Consider the following 21,218-nt stretch of genomic DNA (forward strand, 5'->3'; position numbering starts at 1 on the left):
TACATTAGAGTTGAGATGTGCATGTTCTATATATATATGGACCAATGCTGCATAATAGAATTCTCTCGTTCTGCAGGTAGTCTACCCCATAAAATCTCACATTTCCTCCTCCTACAGAAACTGTCTGTTCAGTAGAGTCAGAATGACAACACTCAATACCAGCTCTTACTACATTAACAGCTGGAGTAAATCTTATAGAGCCTGACAGTAGAGTTGAGGTGAACACCCCATACACATCTGTGATGTATCTCTCACATACCTATCTGTTGTAGCTGATGTTGTGTCCATAGAGACCAACAGTTCAGTTGAGGTATATAAGTATCCATACTATATACAATAAAGTGCTCTCTTGTAACAGATTGAGTCAGTCCCATAGAGTCTGATGGTAAATTTGAGGCGAGCACGGATACTTATCACAAGTGCCATTTTCCACGGCTGGTTTTGACTCATTGAGTCTGATGGTAGAGTTGAGGTGATCATGCAAGGTACAGTCTGAATGAGCCTCAATCACACTGCACATATTGGATGTCCAATGAATTTTGTGCAGGTACTAAGACGACCACGTACCAGTTCTGCCCATCCCTGTGAAAAAAAAAGTTGTCTTCTCTGTCTCCTTTTTTTTTATGGGAAAAGAACATACCCTGGACAAGAAGAGATGTGACATCTCATGGGTGTTCCCCTATGGAACCTGCTATCAGATGTCACATCTCATGGACATCATTCAGAAGCTTTCTGAAGGGTGCTCATCTGTGTAACTTTTGCATTTGTCCATCTACCATATCAGCATGGGATTCTATCTAATCTGCATGTAGATGTTAGTTACCATCTTAGGAATTAACATTTTCCTTCCCTGAAATGTATTTCTTATAGATACTCGCCTCTTAACACATTCCCATCCATCCTGCTCACTTCCATTGCACATTTTCTTTCTTGCCTTGTTAAAGAATGAGGATTCATGAGTGCAAGTGCATAAGAAGAATTAGTGCACATACAGTTGTGTTACTCTCATATCAGTGGAGGGATTTTGTTGCATGATGACATTAGCATGCAGTGGCACAACTCATGTAAAATCACATAAAGTTAGGTGGGAGTTGTCTCAAGGCTAGTCTCTTTGGCAGACATGCAAAGGAAGATAGCTAATCTGTGTGACTATTTGAGTGAGTATCTATCAGAAATACATTTTTGAGTAAGGAAAGTGCTAACTTTCTTTATGTATTTATTAATTCCAAGATGGAAACTATGAGTAGTTTCTCCATCATATGAAGTATTTGCATTTTCTTACACAGTTTAATCTTACAAATTTAAATTTTTCAGTTAGCCTCCTTCATTATTGTCTATGTGCTAAAAACATTATGTTGACTTTAATTTGATATACTTATTCTCTTGTTAATTTTTAGCAGGTGTTTAGTGTCAGTCATGCACAAGCAATATTTTTGTGCTATGCTCCAAAGCGTTTCATTGCTTTCATGCTTAGTAGCATATTTTCTCTTTTTTAGTTAACCTGTTGCAATAATGAAACTTTTCTTTATGTTTCTAGTAGTCTGTATGTTTGTTTGACTTAACACTGGCCTAAGTAGTTGTCTATCTACAATTTTGGCAAATGGGATAGCTTCTTATCACTCCTAAGCCTTTTCTTCCTAAGGCATTAACTCTGATTAACTGGTACCTTGTTGAGTCAACCCCAACTCCATAGATATATGTCAGGTATGAGCTAACATTGAAATGAATTCAATTAGTTTGTGAATGCACTGATTGGAATTAGTGTCTTAAGCATTATCAAGTCATTGCCATACAAATACACATGTATGGTGTGTAATAATTTATCATTTTTAAGTTAATTAAAGAAAGTTCCTTCAGTATTTAATATGAGAAGGAATGTGTAGGACAGTTATTTGAAACCTGGTAATATGTTTGAAAAGTGCCATAAGATAAGACATATTGTGCATTTTAACAAATAATGCATAATTGATCATGTGATTTGGAAGTTTTATATCTTCTCAGTCAAAATGTGAACTGTTCTGTTAGGTTATACCTATTGTCTCTTTGGCTTACCAATCCAAGCAACGGGGAATCACCTAATGACTTGATAAGCATCTTTAGCATTCCTCAAGACAATGATAAATTTAGTTTTTAATTTATTTGATCTGTTGTAAAAAAATTTATTATCTCAGCCCAGATATAACTTAGTAAATGAAATTTAGATTTGGCATAGATAGCTTGTAAAATTGTAAGCTAAAGATTCTTATAAAGCTTTATTTAGATATCATAACTAAATCTGCATTTCAATAAACACAATCAAGTATGTCTCTGGACATGTAATCCTAAATATTCTTAGTAATCATTGTCCAGATACATTGTAGTGCCACTTTTGACTTGAAAATTGCTGCTTCTGTGAAACACTCTCTCTCAGTTAGCCTCAGCTTCTAACATATGTTTGAAATTTGCTTTCACTGTTCTTCCAGAACCTTTGCTACTGATATCAACTGGAAGGCTGTGATCCAACCTTTTGAATGAACCTTCCAGATGGCCTTTATTTTTGTGTGTATATATTGGTACTGTGAAACTAGGTGCAGAGTGAATGTATTTCATGATAGGGACCATTGTAATTTTGGAACACATTAGGCTAATGACCAAGTTCCTCAGCAATAGTCCTTGAAACATATTCTTTTAATATTATTCAACACCCATGAATATTAAAAATATTTAGTGTACAGAATGAATCCGAGACCTGCAGAGTTGCTAAAATCTTCAAGAAACAGACCATTAACCTTTCAAACTCTATTGGCTGTTAATTACCAGAGCAGGAGATGTACTTCTTTCTTCAGGATAAATAAAATAAGTGTTATTTTAACACTTGTAAATATGTATTATAGGGTTCATACACGACATGTATCAATAAATAAAACAATTACTTTTATAAGAGATCTTTGGTTTAATACACCATGTACAGGTGCTATAGTTTTATAAATAAGGCCCCAAATGTTTAAAATAGCATGTCTGCTGGAGAACAGGAAAAGTCACAAAATAGGGTGTTACATCTAATAAAGCTTTATTTTACTCATTTTAACTTTTTGTTTTCAATATACCAAACAAATATAACATTTACATTTGGCTTTACATTTCACCTCTATTCAGTCAAATCTTAGCATGTTGTATTCTGTTTTTAACTTGTTACATATTTGCTTGCTGTTAGTCAGAAGTGAAGCTTATGTGCCATTTATGTATATATTTTCTGAAAACCTTTACTTATACCTTAGATTACCTTAACCCTCATGTTATGTCTCAGGTGTATTTTACCAAACATTAGTTTCCATATCATTGTGATGCAGTTAGATATACCTTGGGTTTATTGTAACAACAGTTAAAATTAATTTCTAATGTTTAACATAAAAGGGTAAAAGCTATCTAGTGAAAAAGTATTTTATCAATTCAAAGCTGTTTTAATTTGTTTAAAATTACATTGATTCAATATGGCTCAAAACATAACATACAAAACTCTGGGTCATAAACTGCCCAAATAAGCTAAACTCACTACCTGATATAGCCTGTTTTTAAATTTTTGAAGATCACAAATGAATTTCCTTGACTAATTATAATTCTGAACTAGTAATTGTAATCACAAATTTATCAACCATCATTTTTTTCATGTAGCTTTTCTCATCCAGAGTCTGCAAGACACATTTACATTATAGCTAACACTGCAAACTGTTAACTTTGTGCCTCACAATTCTCTTAGAAACTGTCCCATTATATTATTTCGAAATGTTAAAATCCAGACTAACTATGCTCTTATGTATGAATATAAAATTGGAAATGAAGACATTTTTATCATAAAAAAACTACATACAGTTGTTAGTAAATTAATTTGAAATTGAGCTTTACAACATATTAAATTTTTTTTTAAGGTTTACACTATTCATATCTTAATAACAGTCATGACATTTTAATCTCTGAGTTACTGTTAATGCAATCAGTGGATTATTAATATTTTTACTGTTAATGCTTTTCTTTCTGTGGCTAATTTTGCACTTTAATTTGTAACACAGGAATCCAAAGTTGGGAATCATCTTTAATAACCAACAAACTATGGATTCTTGATGCCCGTTCTTATACTGCAGCTGTAGCCAATCGAGCTAAGGGAGGTGGCTGTGAGTGTCCAGAATATTATCCTAATTGTGAAATCAAGTTCTTGAATCTTGCCAACATTCACAGCATACGGAAGAGCTTTCACAGCCTTCGAATCCTGTGTATGCTATCAACAACCCAGGAAACGTTAGTATTACTTTTAGACCTTCTCTTATGATGCCCTTTAGAGAAACAGAAATAAAACTTCTAAATTTCAATGAATACACCACTGAACCATGACTCCCTCTCTATTTCTGTAATTCCCATTTTTTTAAATAACATTTAATTCTCAAGCAGTGGCAAACACATCTAAACTTCTTGGTAATGCAAAAGGGTGCCTAGGTCCAAAGGTCATGATAGTAGGGGAAATAACATTATATGTTGAATGTTTTAATAACTTTTTATTTATTTATTTTAACACTTTCACTATGGAAATCTTTTTCTGTGCATGTCACAAGGTTTTAATGAGTTACATTCAAAACTTAATTAAACTACTTTCTAATCATGCTATATGAATCACTTTAGCATAAAACTTAGCTAATAATCCAAATCTTAATAGTATATAAGTTTTAAGTTTTTAAGTTCTGAATTTGAAAGGTAATATTATAACACAATCCTGAATTTCCCCTAGTATGGGAATTTTGACGTTTTCTCATCAGATATCCCTTCTTCTCTAATTTATTTATCACCTTATTTTTCTTGGGCTTTTGCCGTGTCTTTTAATGTTTATGAGTTTTCTTTTTTACTTTTTTTTTCTCATTTATGCTTTACATTTAAATATATGCGTTCCGTTATATACAGTTTATACTTCAACTGTTATTGGAATTAATTAGTCTCTTTCTCCTTTTTTTTTTCTCCCTCACCCCTCTAGAAAGGCCCTAGAAGTGTTTCTCTTGAGGCATGTAATGCCTTTTGCTGTTTGTTTTTCTGATTAAAAGTTTGTTAATGCTCTACTCTTCTAGGTTTTACAACCACTTTATTCTTTTATAATTGTCGTTTTCCAATTCTTGTTTGTCTAATAAGAATAATGATATGTATTCCCATTTAGTTAAGCATACCATGACTGGTCTCCTGTCTTAAAGTAAAAGCTTTACATGCATCAGGCAGAGATATTTGTTCTAACTATACCCACTTTGTCCTCCATCCTATACCTGATCAGTAAGATTAGGTATTTTCTTTAAGGTATGTATCAAGGAGATATTAATTGAACTGCTAATTTTTGTATGGTCAGACTTTCTAGTATGACATTTAGCCATGCACACCCTTCATTATCTTTTGTTGTCCCTTCCTGGGCAAACACCTTTACTGTCAGGTTCTTTATCAGTACTGTTTACGGGCTGAGACTGATCATTCACTATGGTTGCTGTTCACAATAGAGGATTTGTCTGTAGGACAACCTTTACTTTAGAAACTGCCATTTTGTATTACTCATGTGTTGGTTTCTTTTAATTATAACATGACATTTTTTCAAGAAAACAGGTCAATATGTGTATTTTATTTACCTGTTTTAGAAAAACCTGCAAGTTTAGACTTAAAAGAAACTCATGAGTACTTTCTTTGAGTATGTGTAGAAATGTTCTGATCCTTCTCCTTTATGTATATCTGTACCTGATTCCAGTAGACAACACATGTCACATAAATATACATGAAAGCTGTGGCTTAGTCTATAAGATACTTATAATTTAAGAATTATCACAAGTGTGGATGAAGAACTCATGGGTAACACCTTGTTTGAGCACCATGTGGGGATGTGCAATAACTAAAGGAAAGTAATTGTTAGTATTTGATTCTAGGTGCTTTTTTTATGAAGCCAAAATGATCTGATAAATAACAAATGACTATGCACAGGCACCACTAAATATTGCCAACAACTAACAGAAATAATTTAATACTTTCTCTTCTTGCCTTACTTATCATCATTAAAGTGCATTAGCTTATAAGTTATTTGAACAAAATACACATTAATTTTTTGAATAATAAACAGACCTCATGCTTAAATAGAATTATGCTTTTTTGAAAGCAGATTTTCTGCTCAAAATGCAGATCTGCACAATGTATGCAACTTTTTGTGAAATTTCACAAATCAAGAACTTTTTTCTGATATCATTCAAAGTGTGGTGGAAACAATGATGTATGATCATTATGCACAAAAACAGATGCAAGCAGAAGCATGCAGTAACAACCAAATCAACCATCCACCAATATGGCTGAGATATGGCTCAGAGTGATTAAATAATACTAAATAGCATGCACAATCTATATGATGCATACAGCAAGCAGTACAAATGCACCTATATAGTATGCTTTATTAGCAGAAGAAAGGAATAAAAATGCTAGTTAGCACTTGTACTGCATTGTGAAAAATGCAGACTCAAAAAGTCTAGGGTCAGGTCTGAACAAATCATATTAATAAAAAATTGCTAATTTAAATAATCTACTAAAACAGAAACTTTTGTTTATTATTATTTATTGGAGGTGATTTGTAGTTTTACCAATATAGGTAGCTTTACAGCTACCATAAAACATATTACCCATAAATTAAACTACATTTAGTACTTACATCAACACTTAGAATTTAAAATATGTTTAAAACCAAAGACCCTCTACCAATTCCTGTGCACTCGTGGGTCATATATAAATACATTTGTGTTAGCTGTCAAGCTTCCTATATTGGTAAAACCACACATCATCAGATGGAATACCAGGTGTCTTTACAGCTCTCCAACAAACGAGTTGAATGGAAGAATCTTAACTCAAATGTCAATGAGGGTGGCAATGAATGTCAGGATTCCAAAACAGACTTACCTCCTCTCACACAGAAGGCAATCTTAATCATTGACTGCTCCCTAAGTGTTGCTAAAAGAATGAAGCTTTGTACTGCCAGTTTTGGTTTGATTTAGTTACTGCTCTGTGAAAAAGCTGTAAAGCAAAATGCTGAGTGTTTAATTAAATAAAACATTTGAATATTATAAGGTTGTTTATTTCTAGTATTAATAGTCAAAAGTTATAAAAAGTTTTCCACAATTTTTTAATGCATGATGTACCCATGTATATGTAAAAGTTTATTGATAACTGATATCATTATTGTTTCACTTGTGGAAGACTACTTGGTTTGGTATATATAATGTATTTACTTTGTGAAGCTGTTTTATATGTGTTTTAGGTTGTATTTCTTATTTGTAAAGTTAAGTATTACTGTATATTTGTCATAAGTTACTGTAATATTTTCTTACCTTTATTCACTTGTTTTTAATTTAGATTTTCTCAAACAGCTTTTAATATATTTATTATCTGATAATTTGAATTTACAACATTTTACAGTTGGCTCTCAAGTCTAGAAAATACTAGGTGGCTGCATTACATCAGTGATCTTTTAAATGCTGCTTTGGTAGTGGTTAATTCTGTTGATATTGATCAGCGGCCAGTACTTGTCCACTGCTCAGATGGCTGGGATAGGACACCTCAAATAGTAGCACTTGCTGAGCTAATGCTGGACCCATTTTATAGAACATTGGAGGTAATAATAGGAGAAAAAGAATAGTTGTGTGTGCTTTTAATATTAACGTCAATAAAAAGGTTGATATTGTTTACATATAATCAAAAGTGAAGTAAAGGAATTATAGACTATACTGAGTTTCTTTGTATACATAATCAAAAACTAATAAAACATCCTTTCCAGACTTATCAAAAAAACAAAGAGAAAAGCAGTTATATCTTTTCAGATGATTTTGAAGTATCAAAGGTTACCTCTCATATTCTCTATTAGTATTTTCATATTTTCATTTAGTGGTTTTCAAATTAAAACATTGTTTTGCTGATGTTATAAATACATCTTATCAGGTATTAAAATTAAAAAATGTTTTTTAATGCTAAATATACAGAAATAGTTTTTATTAAAAAATTGAACACTACAGTTTTCTAGTAATAACAAAACTTTTAGAATAAAAGCTTATTAAGAAGTACAGTTTATTTTTTGTTTCTGTTTGTAACTTAGAAAGTACAAGGGGACTGGCATGGCCTGATTATTAGGGTGCTCGACTTGCAATATACAATCATTTTTCAAAATCCAACATGAACATGCCCTTTCACCAGTAGGAATATTATATTGTGATAGATAATCCTCCTGTTTGTTGGTAAAGAGTATCATAAGAGTTGACAGTAGGCATTGCCAGATGGTTGCCTTCTCTGTGATCAGCAGTTCAAAATTAGGGACAGCAGCAAATAATCATAGTTGTTTTGCTATGAACAAACAAACAGAAACTCTTAATTAGATATAGAAAGGTAACAGGAGGAAATATTAAATTAATACCTTATATATGGCATAAACTTTGAGTGTATTAGAAGTAAGAAGTATATAAATTCAATATGTTTCACCAGGTTGACCTGGCATCTTCAGGTGATTGACATACAATTGTTTGAAAGAAAACAATCATGAGTTTAAATTTCAACTGATAAAAGATCATAAGTATTAAAAGTGACACTCCGGCATTATGACATCAATATTATTCAAGTTAAACAATAAATAAAGAATAATATATTAACAAAAACTGGAAAAATTCACAAATCAAATTTTAATTTGACACTAACATATGTTTTACTATTCATGCTTATTTGTGTTGTTATACCAAAACTATTAAAGAACTACATTTTATGTCTAACATCAATGTCAGCATCATGGACCATTGGTTAAAAAGGCTAATAGCAACTTTTTTTAACCTTGATTGTTTGGGTTATACCCACTTTCAAAAAGATAAAATTGTGTCTGAGTATTTGTTGATATTTTTATTTATGGATCTTATTATTAAAGCCTCCTTGGTTTCTCTAATAGAAGTATTACTTTTATAATGTAAGATTTTTGTTAATTCTGTTAAATGCATGTTAGTGTAAGTTTTTAGAATGTTCATAAACTAGTGATGGTTTGTGTTCTGTAAACCTGTTCTCTAACTTTCTACCTGTCTGATCTATGTATGGTATATTACATGAGTGACAATCTGTTTAATAAATTCAATTTTTTATGTTGTTGTTATTATGTTTCCTAGTTAACAAACTACCTATTTTTGGAAATTTTTCCTGGTATTGGAAATACATTTTCAATACAGGAAAATGTTAACATCTAGTCTGGATATTTTCACCCTATGTTTCTGGGAACTCATCATTCTTACAAAATGCAAGACTGTCCAAAAGCTAAATAACTTTGACCCCACTGCCCATTTTTTAACTTTTGATGTAACTTCCTTATTGTGATACAATATCTTACCTCTTACAGAATATCTTTTCTAACTTGTACTGCCCTTTTTATTCACAAATGCTTGCTCTTTACTAGCCTTGATACTTCCATCTATCCTTACGTGTTTTCACATGAGCCAGTATGCAAATGAGCTTGGGACAACCCTCCCCCCATTAGGAGTGACATCTCCTAGCATAGCTGACTCCCTCTATGGATCTTAGCTCAAATTCACTTCTTTACATTTGCTACATTTGTGTTCTGAAATTTTAGTTAGCATTAGGTGTCTTTTATTCTAATATGTGATTCTTTGGAGCTCCCTATTTAGACTTTTCTACTTCCACTCTTAGTTGAAATGAATTCTGAGTTTCACATTACATCTACTATCACTGCTGTTTCTACAACCACAATTGTTGGTGGTAGGTGTTATGACCTACAATAAGATGAAGATTTCAGTAGCTTGTTTCCTCCCCCTTCCTATGCCACATAGTCACGTTTAGCTCCAGTGAAAGCACTCAGGCCTCCATTTCTGGAGTAATAAGCCAGGTGTTATGTTTTGTCTTTGTCTTCCATTTTGTTTGATTCCTCCCCTTCTCTTTTGAGTGAGACACATGGGCTAATGTTTGTTCTCCCCTTTCACCAGATATTGAGGTTCATACCAATAGATTTGTGAACCAATTACATTCCAGTGTTAGTATGCCTCGACCCCCATGTAATATGGAAGCCCATGGTATGGCTTACCATAGGTTTGCTTTCCTTTTTTGGACTCCCAGTAGTTGGATTCTCTTCTACCTCTGTGGGATTTGGATATGAATACTTCAATAATGTTTGTCCAACCTCAGTTTTCCTGTATCCACATTACGTTATCCCCCTCCTTTGTTCCATTTTCTCATTGGCTTCCCATTTGTCTCGTCCTTTTCCTGAACCTGCTTCTGTGTCTTATCCTCCTTTCTCTTCTTTACTATTGCCTCCTGCATGGATCTCCAAGGTTAACCTTCAGCATCCTCAGTGGTGCCACCATTTAGGAGTCCTTCACTACATCCCTTGGGTTCTGTGTTTTTTTTCTGAAAGACTCGTTCATTGTTTCAGTTTTCTTCCACCCCTGTCCTTTCTTCCTGTATCCTTCCCATTTCCAGTCAGCATCTTTCCAAGGAGATTCTAGACCTTCTTCACAAGGGCACTATTGAACAGAAAAATTCTTCTCAGCCAGGTTTTTATTCCCATTGTTTGTAGTCCCCAAGAAGACCAAGGACTGGTGGCTGTCATCAATCTCTTTTTCCTTGAACTGCTTCCAAAAACCTTCCTTGATTCACCATGGAATCCTACCTATCTCTTCAATAGGCTTTCACTCCTGGTCTTTGGATGACAAAATTAGATGTCATGGATGCTTACCTCCACATTCCCATCTCACCAGCATTCTGGTATATTCTCTTTCATCCGTAATGATTGCATCTACCAGTTTTTGGCTCTTCCATTCGAGCTAGCTTTAGCACCCTACATTTTTTGTTGGATTGTCAAGACCTTTGCCCATCTTCTCCATTCCAGCACTTTTGTTTCCATCATTATATGAACAGTTAGCTACTTCTAGCTACTTTGCATACCACCTCTTCCCTTCACACTTAGTTTCTTCTTCAAGAGACTGCATGGGTAAATTGGCTTGTCAAGGTGGAGGAGTTCATCTTGGAGTATTTTTCAATTCCTGTCTTAGCTCAGCCCACCCTTCTCCCCTTTGCCTTCAATCTGTGGAGCTTCAAGTTTGGGCTGTTTCCTCCCCTCCTTCTCCAACTGTGTGAGAGGTTCTTTCTCTTTTGGTGACATGGGCTTCTTTGGAGGCCCTAATTCTCCTTGGTGAAGCCCACATATGACCTCTTCAGTGGGCTTTTCAACATCATTGGAACCTTGTTCAGGATCCTTTGGATGCCTCTATCCATCTCCCTCATTCCCTTCATCTAGACTTTGCCTGATGGTTGGACAGACACAAACACTGTTGGTGTTCCTCTTCCTTATCCAGAGGTGAGCTTCTTCATGGATGCTTCTCTTTGAAGTTGGGGTGCATATTTGGACTGTACTTACCTTACTTTTCCTTCCTCTGTCCACAGTGAGATGTAGATCGAAAATGTAGGGACTTTTGATATGCTCTATCCAGAGCTTCTCTAAGAGTGACTTTGTGGAGTTTATTGTTATCTATGATGTTTTGACTCCGCCTCCTTCTTTGTCTTCCTCTTGCCTTGTATAAGTTGTGTTATTCTATTGTCGCTCATTGTGGCAATTTATTCCAAGGCATCCTAGTGAGGTGGCCAAACAATTCTATTTGTTGCAAGAGATATCAGGCTGTTGTTCTATCAATGAGTCATCTCAATCTTTTGAAATTGTTCACTGTCTGTCGGGTTTTTGTTCACTCCCTTCCCTCTGTTCAGAACCAGTTAGTTATGATCCATTCCAACAACACAATGGTTTTCTTGTACATCGCTTAGCAAGGGGATGCTTGGTTAAGGTATTTTTGTTTCCATATGTTGGACCTCCTATTTGGGGCCCTCAGTTACCACATTTGCTTGTTGTTGTCATGGGTGTCCTGAATCTGGTCACAGATGTTTTGTCATGCCCAGACAAGATTTTCCCCACAGAGTGGTCCCTCAACCCACAGGTATTTGGCTGTGTTCCCAATAGGGTACTCCAGAACTGAATGCAATTGCATTGACCTGATTTTTAAGCTTCCCAAGTTTGGTCCCCAATTCTACATCCTTGGGCTGTAGCTGTCATTTCCCTCTGTCAGGAATGGGGACCTTTCTCTCTGTGCCTATCACCCCATCCATCTTCTTCCTTGTGTCCTTTCTGACCACCAAACCACTTCATGTGGTGGCACCACTTCTGCACCTGCTCCTACTGACATCTTCTATCACCCACTCTCCTCAGACAATCTCAATCAGACAGGCTACATCCTTCCATTCCAACAGTCTATCTTCATACATGACTTTTCTCTGATCCCTTGATAGACAGGCCAGACTTTTCCTGTGGGTTGCTTCCCTAATTTCCCATTCTGTTTGCCTTCCTCCATGTCAGTTTACCAACGTAAGTGACATGTTTACTGCCATTGGTCTTTTTGTCATGGTTTCCTCCATCCCATCCTACTCTCCCACACCTGACTTCCTTGCCTGGATTTTTGGTCTCCACCATTGCTGGTTATCATGTGGCCTTGTCAGCCACTTTCCATTTCACAAGATTTTGCCATTTATTCATTCTCGTTTTGTTTCATATTGTTTCGTTCTTTCCACCTTCGCTATCCCTCATTTCCTACTGCCCTCCCTGATTGAAATCTTAATGTTGTCCTCCATACCCTTACACTTCCTCCCCTTTTTTGCCTATGTCATCCTGTTCATTATATCATCTCTGCTTAAAGACCCCCCCCCCCTTTGTCGTGTGGATTTCATTGTTCAGATCTGTTCACTCTCTAGATATCTCTTGCACATTATATCACAGGACTTGTGTCATCCATTACCTGTATCAGTCTCTTCTGCTTCTATTACTTTTATGGGTTGGATTCACCTACTTATTTGCCTGGCTTATTCTTCCCTATCTTCCAATGATTGTTGTATCTTCCAAGTCTCTTCCCATCAAATCCATCACCTTACCATGTTCCTGGCTGCTTGATTCTGTCATCCATTGGAGAATATAGTTCATGCTGGCATGTGGACCACTCTCCATACATTTATTTCACATTATCTTCATTGTCTAGCCATTTCCTGTTCTGCAGGTTACTGTCTACCTCCCTTTGCTATCTTGAGCTCATGGCTTCACTATGGATGGGTAGGAGCTATTTTTCTTCTTTATAGGGGCTTTTCTCACATATATGGATCCTGCTCAGTGGTGAATGTTGCCTGATCATGTATACTTGTTTTTAATAATGCCCACTGTTCCTCAAGACCACTTGTAGGTTTTTTCTCATAGTGTTTTGTATCATAAAAATGTTTGCCCTGGACTGTACACTCGTGGACTAACATGAGTAAAGCAGAAGAGGATTGTGGCATTTTCTCTCTAGGTTCCCCTTTTTCTCTAATTTATTTACCACCCCTCTGAGAATTATGGAATTTAATGTTTCTCTCACAAATTGCCAATAGTTCCCTCTGATGTTTAATACTGTATTATTTATAATCAATAGAAAGCCAGAGTTTTAATCTATCAAATAACATATCATATTATGTTATTTCTGTACAAAAAATTGTTTACATAACTTTCAATTCAATATGATTCTACACCATTTTGCTATTATTATACTGACATCAAAATATTTGTGCTGTTTTCACTAGTTTAATAGGTATTCAGTTGTCAGATAAAATATGATAAGCTAGAAAATTGTCTTTTAACATTTAGTACCAGCATAATAACCCAAAATAAAATATAGAAAAGCACTCCGTGGATTACATGCATCTAAGGGCTTTCTAACTCCATAGATGTGATAATAATCACTTAAGAATCAAATTTTTTTATTTACTTAAAGGGCTTTCGCATCTTAGTTGAAAAAGAATGGCTGGACTTTGGCCATAAATTTTGTGACCGTTGTAGTACAGGACCTAGAAGAGATGACCCTTCAGAAAAATCTCCAGTGTTCCTTCAGTGGTTGGACTGTGTTTATCAGCTACTACATCAATTTCCTTGTGAATTTGAATTCAACCAACAGTACTTGGTGAGTTTCATGTATTAATAAAAATTATAATTGTTAATACTATGTAGGTTTTATTCATAAAAAGGAACTAGTGACAGTGAACTATGTACGTTAGCTTCTCGATTTGGATTATTAGTAACAGAATTATTTTGAGTTATAAAAGTGTTACTGTTTCAAATATATTGAAACTTTATTTCAATATTGCTATCAGTATGAATTATCTTTAAAACCAGCATTAAGACTACCATATCAAATTATAATGAAAATTACTATTTGCTATGTTTTAGGTGTCATAGGTCAATGTGTACTTTCTTTGTTATAGTGACAATTATATTAGGGTCCACATTGACCATTTTTTAATAGCAGTACAGGAAAAACTTGACTTAAAGTATTATTCCATTACAATTAATGGCAAACTCTTTTGTCAGAAAAAAAAATTCCATGTATAAAAATATATGACTTCATAGAACACCATAAAATGTTTTCTGGTGAAAATTTTATAGGTTTTAAATAAAAGTAATAATAAAGAAACTGTATTAATTAAAGTGTACACTAGATTTTCATTGTCTATAACTACTACTTTGGGTGTATTGTGAATGAAGCAAGGGTTTTTTGTGAATGCTTGGGAGTTTTAATTTCCCAACTTGGAAATGCAAATGCAACAATATGTGAAACCCACCATGAATGGGAGTGCAGTATACCCTCCTAGCATAGCTGACTCCCACTATACTGATTGTTCAGTCATCACTTCTTGATTTGTCACTGGTGTATAAAGACGTTACTTTTTATTTTTGTGAATTTTTGAGATATAGGGGATTGTTTATGGAAAGAATCTACAAAAACACTAACTGTTGTGGAAATATGAAATTTAGATTTTCATTTCCCAACATTTCCAAACAAGTGAAGGTAACTTCCACTTATTCTGCTGTGGGACAACCAGATGTTGTTCATGCTAGACTAACAAAAAAAATGGTATTTTGTTTCTCTGTCTGTTGAAAGTGGTGGCTATTGTGCAATGGGAACCAGAGTCTTTCATGTGGCCTGGATTTTCTTCTTAACCTTATATACCACTTCCTATTTTTTCTGTTCATGACAAGGTGTATTTTGAGAGCTTTTTTCACACCTAACCTACCTTTTCCAACTCTAGACCTTTCTCATAATTTTGGGACCTGGTTTCTCAGATATGTTACTTTCTTTTTCTCTTTTCCAACTTGTATGATTCTTCTCCTTAACTTTTTAATTTGTTCTCTGCTTCTGACTTTTAATTTCTTTCCTCTCCATCCAGATATTTTAAGTCCATATTATATCAACTTTGCTCTGGTGCATGCATGCCTTGTCCTTCTTGCAGGTTGCTTCATATGCCTGGGATTAACATCAAGCTGTATCCACTTTCTTGGACTCCCAGTCTTTGAAGTCTCTTCTTCAGACTTGGGGGTTCAGATCTTCTTTCTTCTGTTTGACTTTCTCAGGCTTCATTTTCCGACCTTTGTCCATCATTAACTGCTGTTTTGCACTATTTTTCTGCCATTCACCTTCTTTCTGAGGCAATCCACCATTCCCATAAGGATTTTTGGTGAATACTTGTTCATTTTTGTTTTTTTGGGGGCATGTTTATCTTCTTTAACCTTATCACTTCATACTTGGTTGACCTATTGCTAGGATTTATTGGGGTGGGATGCACTTCTTACTGAAGTAAATTTGCCCTTTTCTTATCTCGGGGACCTTCATCTGCTCCTTGTGTTTCTGCTTGAGTGTTTTTAGTAGAGTACCTGATTCTCTGGAATCATGCGTTGAAGCTGCACACCAACATTCTTACTTATCCTCATTTCCAATCTTTCTCAAGCTCCTTCTTTCCCCATTTTTTCCCCATCCTCCCATTTCCTCTCCTCTCATTATCCCCCTCCCCTCTATTTTTCTGCTTCCATCCATTTTTCCACTATTCATGGACTTCAGCACTGTCAGTTTTGGCAGTGCCTATTCTCTATGCTTAGAGACAATGATCACTGGGTGTTAGAAGTTTTTTTCCACTCCTCCTCCCATGTCTACTGTTCCTGTTACTTTCCCTCCTCCAAAGGATCCAGTTTCTTACCAGTGCCTATCAGTGTTAGACCTATTGACCAATTACACTATTGAACTGGTTTTCTCATTCTCCTTCAGAATTTTATTCCCATCTGCATCACCTAGGAAAATCAGGGATTGGCAATTGGCTCTAGATCTTTTATTTTTCTCCATCATTATGTTGACCTACCTCAATTTACTGTGGAGACTTTTCTCATCCTCCAATAATCTATTGCTCTAGGGTTTTATGTGACCAAGGTGGATTTCTCAGATGTTTATTTTTACATTCTCATTTCCCCTGTATTCAGTATTTACCTTCAGTTTATTCATCGAGGTCATGTTTATCAGTTCCAAATTTTCTCATTTGATTTTGCATCAGACCCATATGAGCAGTGTGTGCTTATGCTTGTCACATTCACGGCTTGGGATTGAGGCTCCATCATTATGTGGGTGACTGGCATTTTTTAGCTCTGTCAATCTTAACAGGTCTTCTACAGCCATACTCTTCTCCTTTGGAAGGCAACTTATTCTGGTTGGTTAGTCAAGCCAGAGAAGTCTCATCTCTCACCCACTCAATATTTGGTTAATTTGAGTGTGTTTCTCATTTCTAAAAGGTGTAGCCTTCTTTACTTCATTTCAGGGACATGGGATGGTTGGTTTCCACTGCTCTCTCCTCACTTTATCTCCATGTACTCACATGCTTTGTTTTCAGTGGACTCTGTATGAGCAACGGAACCTCTCTTGGGATCCCTTGTCCTCCCTCATTCATCTTCCTCCTTCCCTGCACACAGATTTTACGTGGTGGCTTGACAAAACCTCTCTCTCTCACCTGGATCTCCATCTTTTTACAAATGCTTCTCTGACAGGATAGGATGTTTGTTTCAACTCTAGATATTTTAGTTCAATGATCCCCAGACAAATCAACCCTTCTCATCATTCAATTGGAACCCTTAGAGATTCATCAAGTTTTAAATCTTTTTCTTATGGTTGTACATGGCTGTCTGGTTATGATACATACAGACATCTCAACTGTAATCACTGAAATCAATCATCATGGGGCAGTCATTTTTGCTCTGTTTCCACACCCTTGACCTTCTGTTCTGGGCTCTTTCCCAACAAGTACAACTTGTGGCTTGTCTTGTTCTAGGTGCCTTGAATCTTGTTGCAGATCATCACTTGAGGCCTGACAAGATTTTTCCTGTAGAGTGGTCTCTCAGTCCTCAAGTGGCTTTCTTCTCATCTGGACAACTCTCTCATTGATGCCTTTGCCATTTATTACAATGCCAAGCTTCCCCTTTTCTGGTTTCATATGCCTCATCCATCTGTTCTGGCTGTGAATGCATTCAGTAGGACAGGTACAACCTATTTCTCTATACTTACCTCCCTACTCACCTCCTTTCTCATTTTCTCTCCATAATATAGGACACTCCTTGTGTGGTCCCTCTTGTGTCACCCTGTTGGCCACCTCGAGCATGGTTTCTTCTGTTGAGTTTTCTTCAGTCCTCCCCTCCACTTCCTCTAGCCCATTCTCTTCTTTGACAGCCTCATTCTTCCCTCTTTTATCCAGTCATGTCGTCAGTCCAAATTCATGTATGAGATTTGTCTGGTCCCATACAAGATGTTCCATCCTATCTTCATGTGTAGCCTTCCTTCTTTCCCATTCTATTCCCCCAACCCCTATCCTTGTCTATCAGCAGAAATGGTGTATCTTTCACAGTTTGTCACTGCAGTGTTCATTCTTGACCAGGGTAAATAGGTATTGAACATCACTGGTTTCCAGGCAGCTCTCTCGCTAATACTTTCCGGTTTTCCTCTTGCCATAAAATTTTTTCCTTGCCACTCCTCACTATAGTCTTCCATTCTTATCATCCTCCTCATCCTTCTGTCCTACCCATTTGGGACCTGAATGCTGTTCTTCATGCTCTTAATTTTCCTTCCTTTGAACCTTTTGGCCTCTGGTGTTTTATACCATATTTCCCTTCAAACTTATTTCCTCCTTTTCACCTGTGATTTTTTGTTATCCTGACATGTATGCCATGAATTTTCATAATTTCTTCATACATTATTTTGAATTGCTCCTATATCCTTCTCACTCTAATCCTGATTGCCTACTCTGTCCTCTCTGTGCGGTCTATTGTTATTTGGCCCGCAGCAGCTCTTTTGTGGTTCCTGTCTCTTCATTACTTGGAATCCCTCTTCCATCCACATTCTTTCTGCCATTACCCTACTGAATGGCTTTGTCAACACATCCATTTAGCATATTCTTCTTTGGATGGGGAAGTTCATCAGCACTTCTAGGTATCCTCACATCAAATCCAGTTTCTTATGCTATCTTTGGTTGCTCACTTCTATCTTCCATTGGAGGAGATTGTTCAGGCTGACTTGTGGACAATCCCTCATAGTTTTGGGTATTGTAAATGAATTTGTTGCAGATTGTAGAGTAAGAAACAGAGTAGTGAAAACTGATTTGTCATATCAGTTGTATTCTAAAATAATTGAATCAGCCTGTGTGGACTTTTGACAAGAAAATAGAATTATTTAGAGTTTTAGGTTTGAGTAACGTGACATCAATTCACAACATCTGAACTACATAACAACTGATTCGTAAACAGTTACATAAGCAAACTTGCCATAACTATTGCTTCTATAAATAACTTACTCTAATATTTGCACTGTATAACCTAAATAATACTCTTGTATTAAACTTAAAATGACCAGTTGTGTATATCTAGTAATAAGCCCCTCTTCAAGAAAATTATTTACAATATGTTTTATATTATATACGAAGACTGTTCCCAGTTCATGCACAAAGTCTACTCATACAGCCTGCACCAACATTTGCAGTTCCCTTGATGACATTAGTGTTGAACCAATAGTTCTGGAGGTACAACGCCCATCTCATGGTCCTTGCACTGTCAATTTTGCACCTTTGTATTATGGAAGGGGCTGATAGTCTGTTTGTATGAAGAACTTCTTCCCATAGATGTAGTTTTGGAACTTCCAGATGGCAAACATGATGGCCGGACATTCTTGTTCAATCATTATTTAACAGCTTTGTACTTGCATACATTACTAGAATCAGTCTGTCTTCATGTTCTTGTTGGAGCACTGCTTCAATTCCATTGTCTGAAGCATAAGCCTGAACATTGAATGGTTTGTTGAAATCTGGCATTCTGAGGATTGGCAAACCTCCTAACATGTTCTTCAACTTCTGGAATGCCATCTGCTATTGTTGTTCCTACTTCCACTGATGTGGTTGGTCTTTCTTGGTCAGGTTCATCAGTGGTGCGGTAACTTCAGCATAGTTTGGGATGAACTTACTGTAGTATTCCAGTAACCTCAGAAATGATCTGACTTGCTGTTTGGTCATCAGAACTGTTGTATTTTATATGCGAATTAACTTCTTTTCTTTCATGGCAATCTGTTGGTTGCCCACCTTGTGTCCAACAAAGTCTGGCACAAAATAGCTAATGTAGCATGTAGATGGTCTGATAGGCAGACCTGCTGCCCTCATTTTCCCGAACAACTCTCTGAGTTTCTTCTGGTGGTTTTGTGCAACGTCTTCATCATGCAGTTGAATATTGCTACTGTGTTGACCAATCGAAATGGCATCCTCTTGAACTGGTAGCATCCATCAAAGTGGCTGTCTTCTCTTTGGGATCTCCCAATAACCTTTACAGAGGTTGATCTTGATAAAGAATTTGGTCCTGCCTAGTTTCAACATAATAGCTTCTAGGTTGCCTATAAGTTTGGAGTCAAACTTTGTTATGAGGTTCAATTTCTGGAAATCTATGCAGAAATGGTTTGAGCCATCCCTCTTCATGATTACCAATGGTGAACAGTTGACTGAATTTGAAGGCTCAATGATTCCAGCTTCTAACATTGTCTCGACTTCTTGCTTGATTAGGGCTCTCATCACATAGGGTATCTGGTTGGGCTTCATTTTCACTGGATATCTGGTAATGGTCTCAGTTTTGTGTTGCACAAGGTCTGTTTTGCTAGTCAGTTCTTCACTGATTGTTTTGTCTTTGTACAACTCATCTCATCACAAAAGTCTTAGGTCTAATAAATCTTCATCTTCTCTGGCAGGTCTCAACCAGTCGGTTTCTGAGATCTAACATACTGGTACGTGTTCCTCACTTCTGACTCTTCTTCTACTGTCCACAGCTCTTTCAATATCTGCATTGGATATTGTGCTGTTCTTCTGTGAAATAACTCAGAGGGTGAAAATCTTGTACTTATTTGTGGGAGCAAGTAATACTGTCTGCAGGTACTTGTCACAGTCACTTTGTCTCTCCAAGCCCATCTTCTTCAGCATAGTCTGTTGACTCTCTCCCAAAGTCCATTACATTTGGGGTTATACTGGGTGATAAAGAGTTGCCTAGTGCTAATGAGTCTGCACACCTCTTGCTCTTGTCAGAAATGTGTGCTAGTGGTGCACCTTGCCTGCCTTCCCTCTAGGAATTGTCCCTTAGCAGATATCATATGACCTGCATAATCTAGTGATATCTCCGATGACCCCCAGCCAATTGAAGTTGCTGGTGATTCAGTCTGCAGTCCTTTTTCCTCCTAGGTGTCCTACTACAATTGACTCTTGAGCCAGCTTCATCACTTGAGCCTGGTATTCTGTTGGCGCTATGATCTGTTTAATTTCTCCAGTAGAATTGCCTTGATAGATCCAGTACAGCACTTCCTTCCAGTCTTCTATTTTCTGTAAGTCTCTTTCTCCTGGATACTGTCCCAAAGTTTCTGCAGTGAAGGGTCTTTCTCCTGTGCTTCCTTCAGTTCCTATAGACCTACATGCGAGATTTCAACTTTAGAGACGTGCAGGGGCTTGATATCTTGCTTATTTTTCTTTTCTTAAGCTCTAGTCTTCTTTCTGTCTTGTTCCTCCAAACTTCTACTGCCTGGTATAATTCCAATCACCAAGTCATAGATGTGTGCTTTCATACACATGGCTTCAAGATCTCCCATGTAGTATGGAGTGTCCAACTTTATTCTTGCTTTGGGAGAAACTTTCTCACTGTCCCATGAATCAACACACACAGATGTACCTTGCCCGTCATATGGCGTGACAGATTTACTATCATTTATCTATACACCTGGAAAAAAGTTAAGCACCCCCGTGTTTTTTTCAAGTGATTCAGATTC

The 21,218-nt window shown here is 36.3% G+C and overlaps 1 protein-coding gene across 2 annotated transcripts in view; it reads left to right on the forward strand.

Moving 5' to 3' along the window:
- Positions 1-21,218, forward strand: part of LOC106469385 (myotubularin-related protein 3-like) — a 110,566-nt gene that overhangs the window by 76,007 nt on the left and 13,341 nt on the right. For both annotated transcript variants that reach the window (XM_022397892.1, XM_022397893.1), the window contains exons 6-8: positions 4,047-4,272; positions 7,447-7,642; positions 13,845-14,030. In XM_022397892.1, the coding sequence (XP_022253600.1) occupies positions 4,047-4,272; positions 7,447-7,642; positions 13,845-14,030 (608 nt within the window). The remainder of the gene's footprint in view (positions 1-4,046; positions 4,273-7,446; positions 7,643-13,844; positions 14,031-21,218) is intronic.

This window comes from Limulus polyphemus, unplaced genomic scaffold, assembly GCF_000517525.1.
Source record: "Limulus polyphemus unplaced genomic scaffold, Limulus_polyphemus-2.1.2 Scaffold3457, whole genome shotgun sequence".
In the NCBI taxonomy this organism is placed as follows: domain Eukaryota; kingdom Metazoa; phylum Arthropoda; class Merostomata; order Xiphosura; family Limulidae; genus Limulus; species Limulus polyphemus.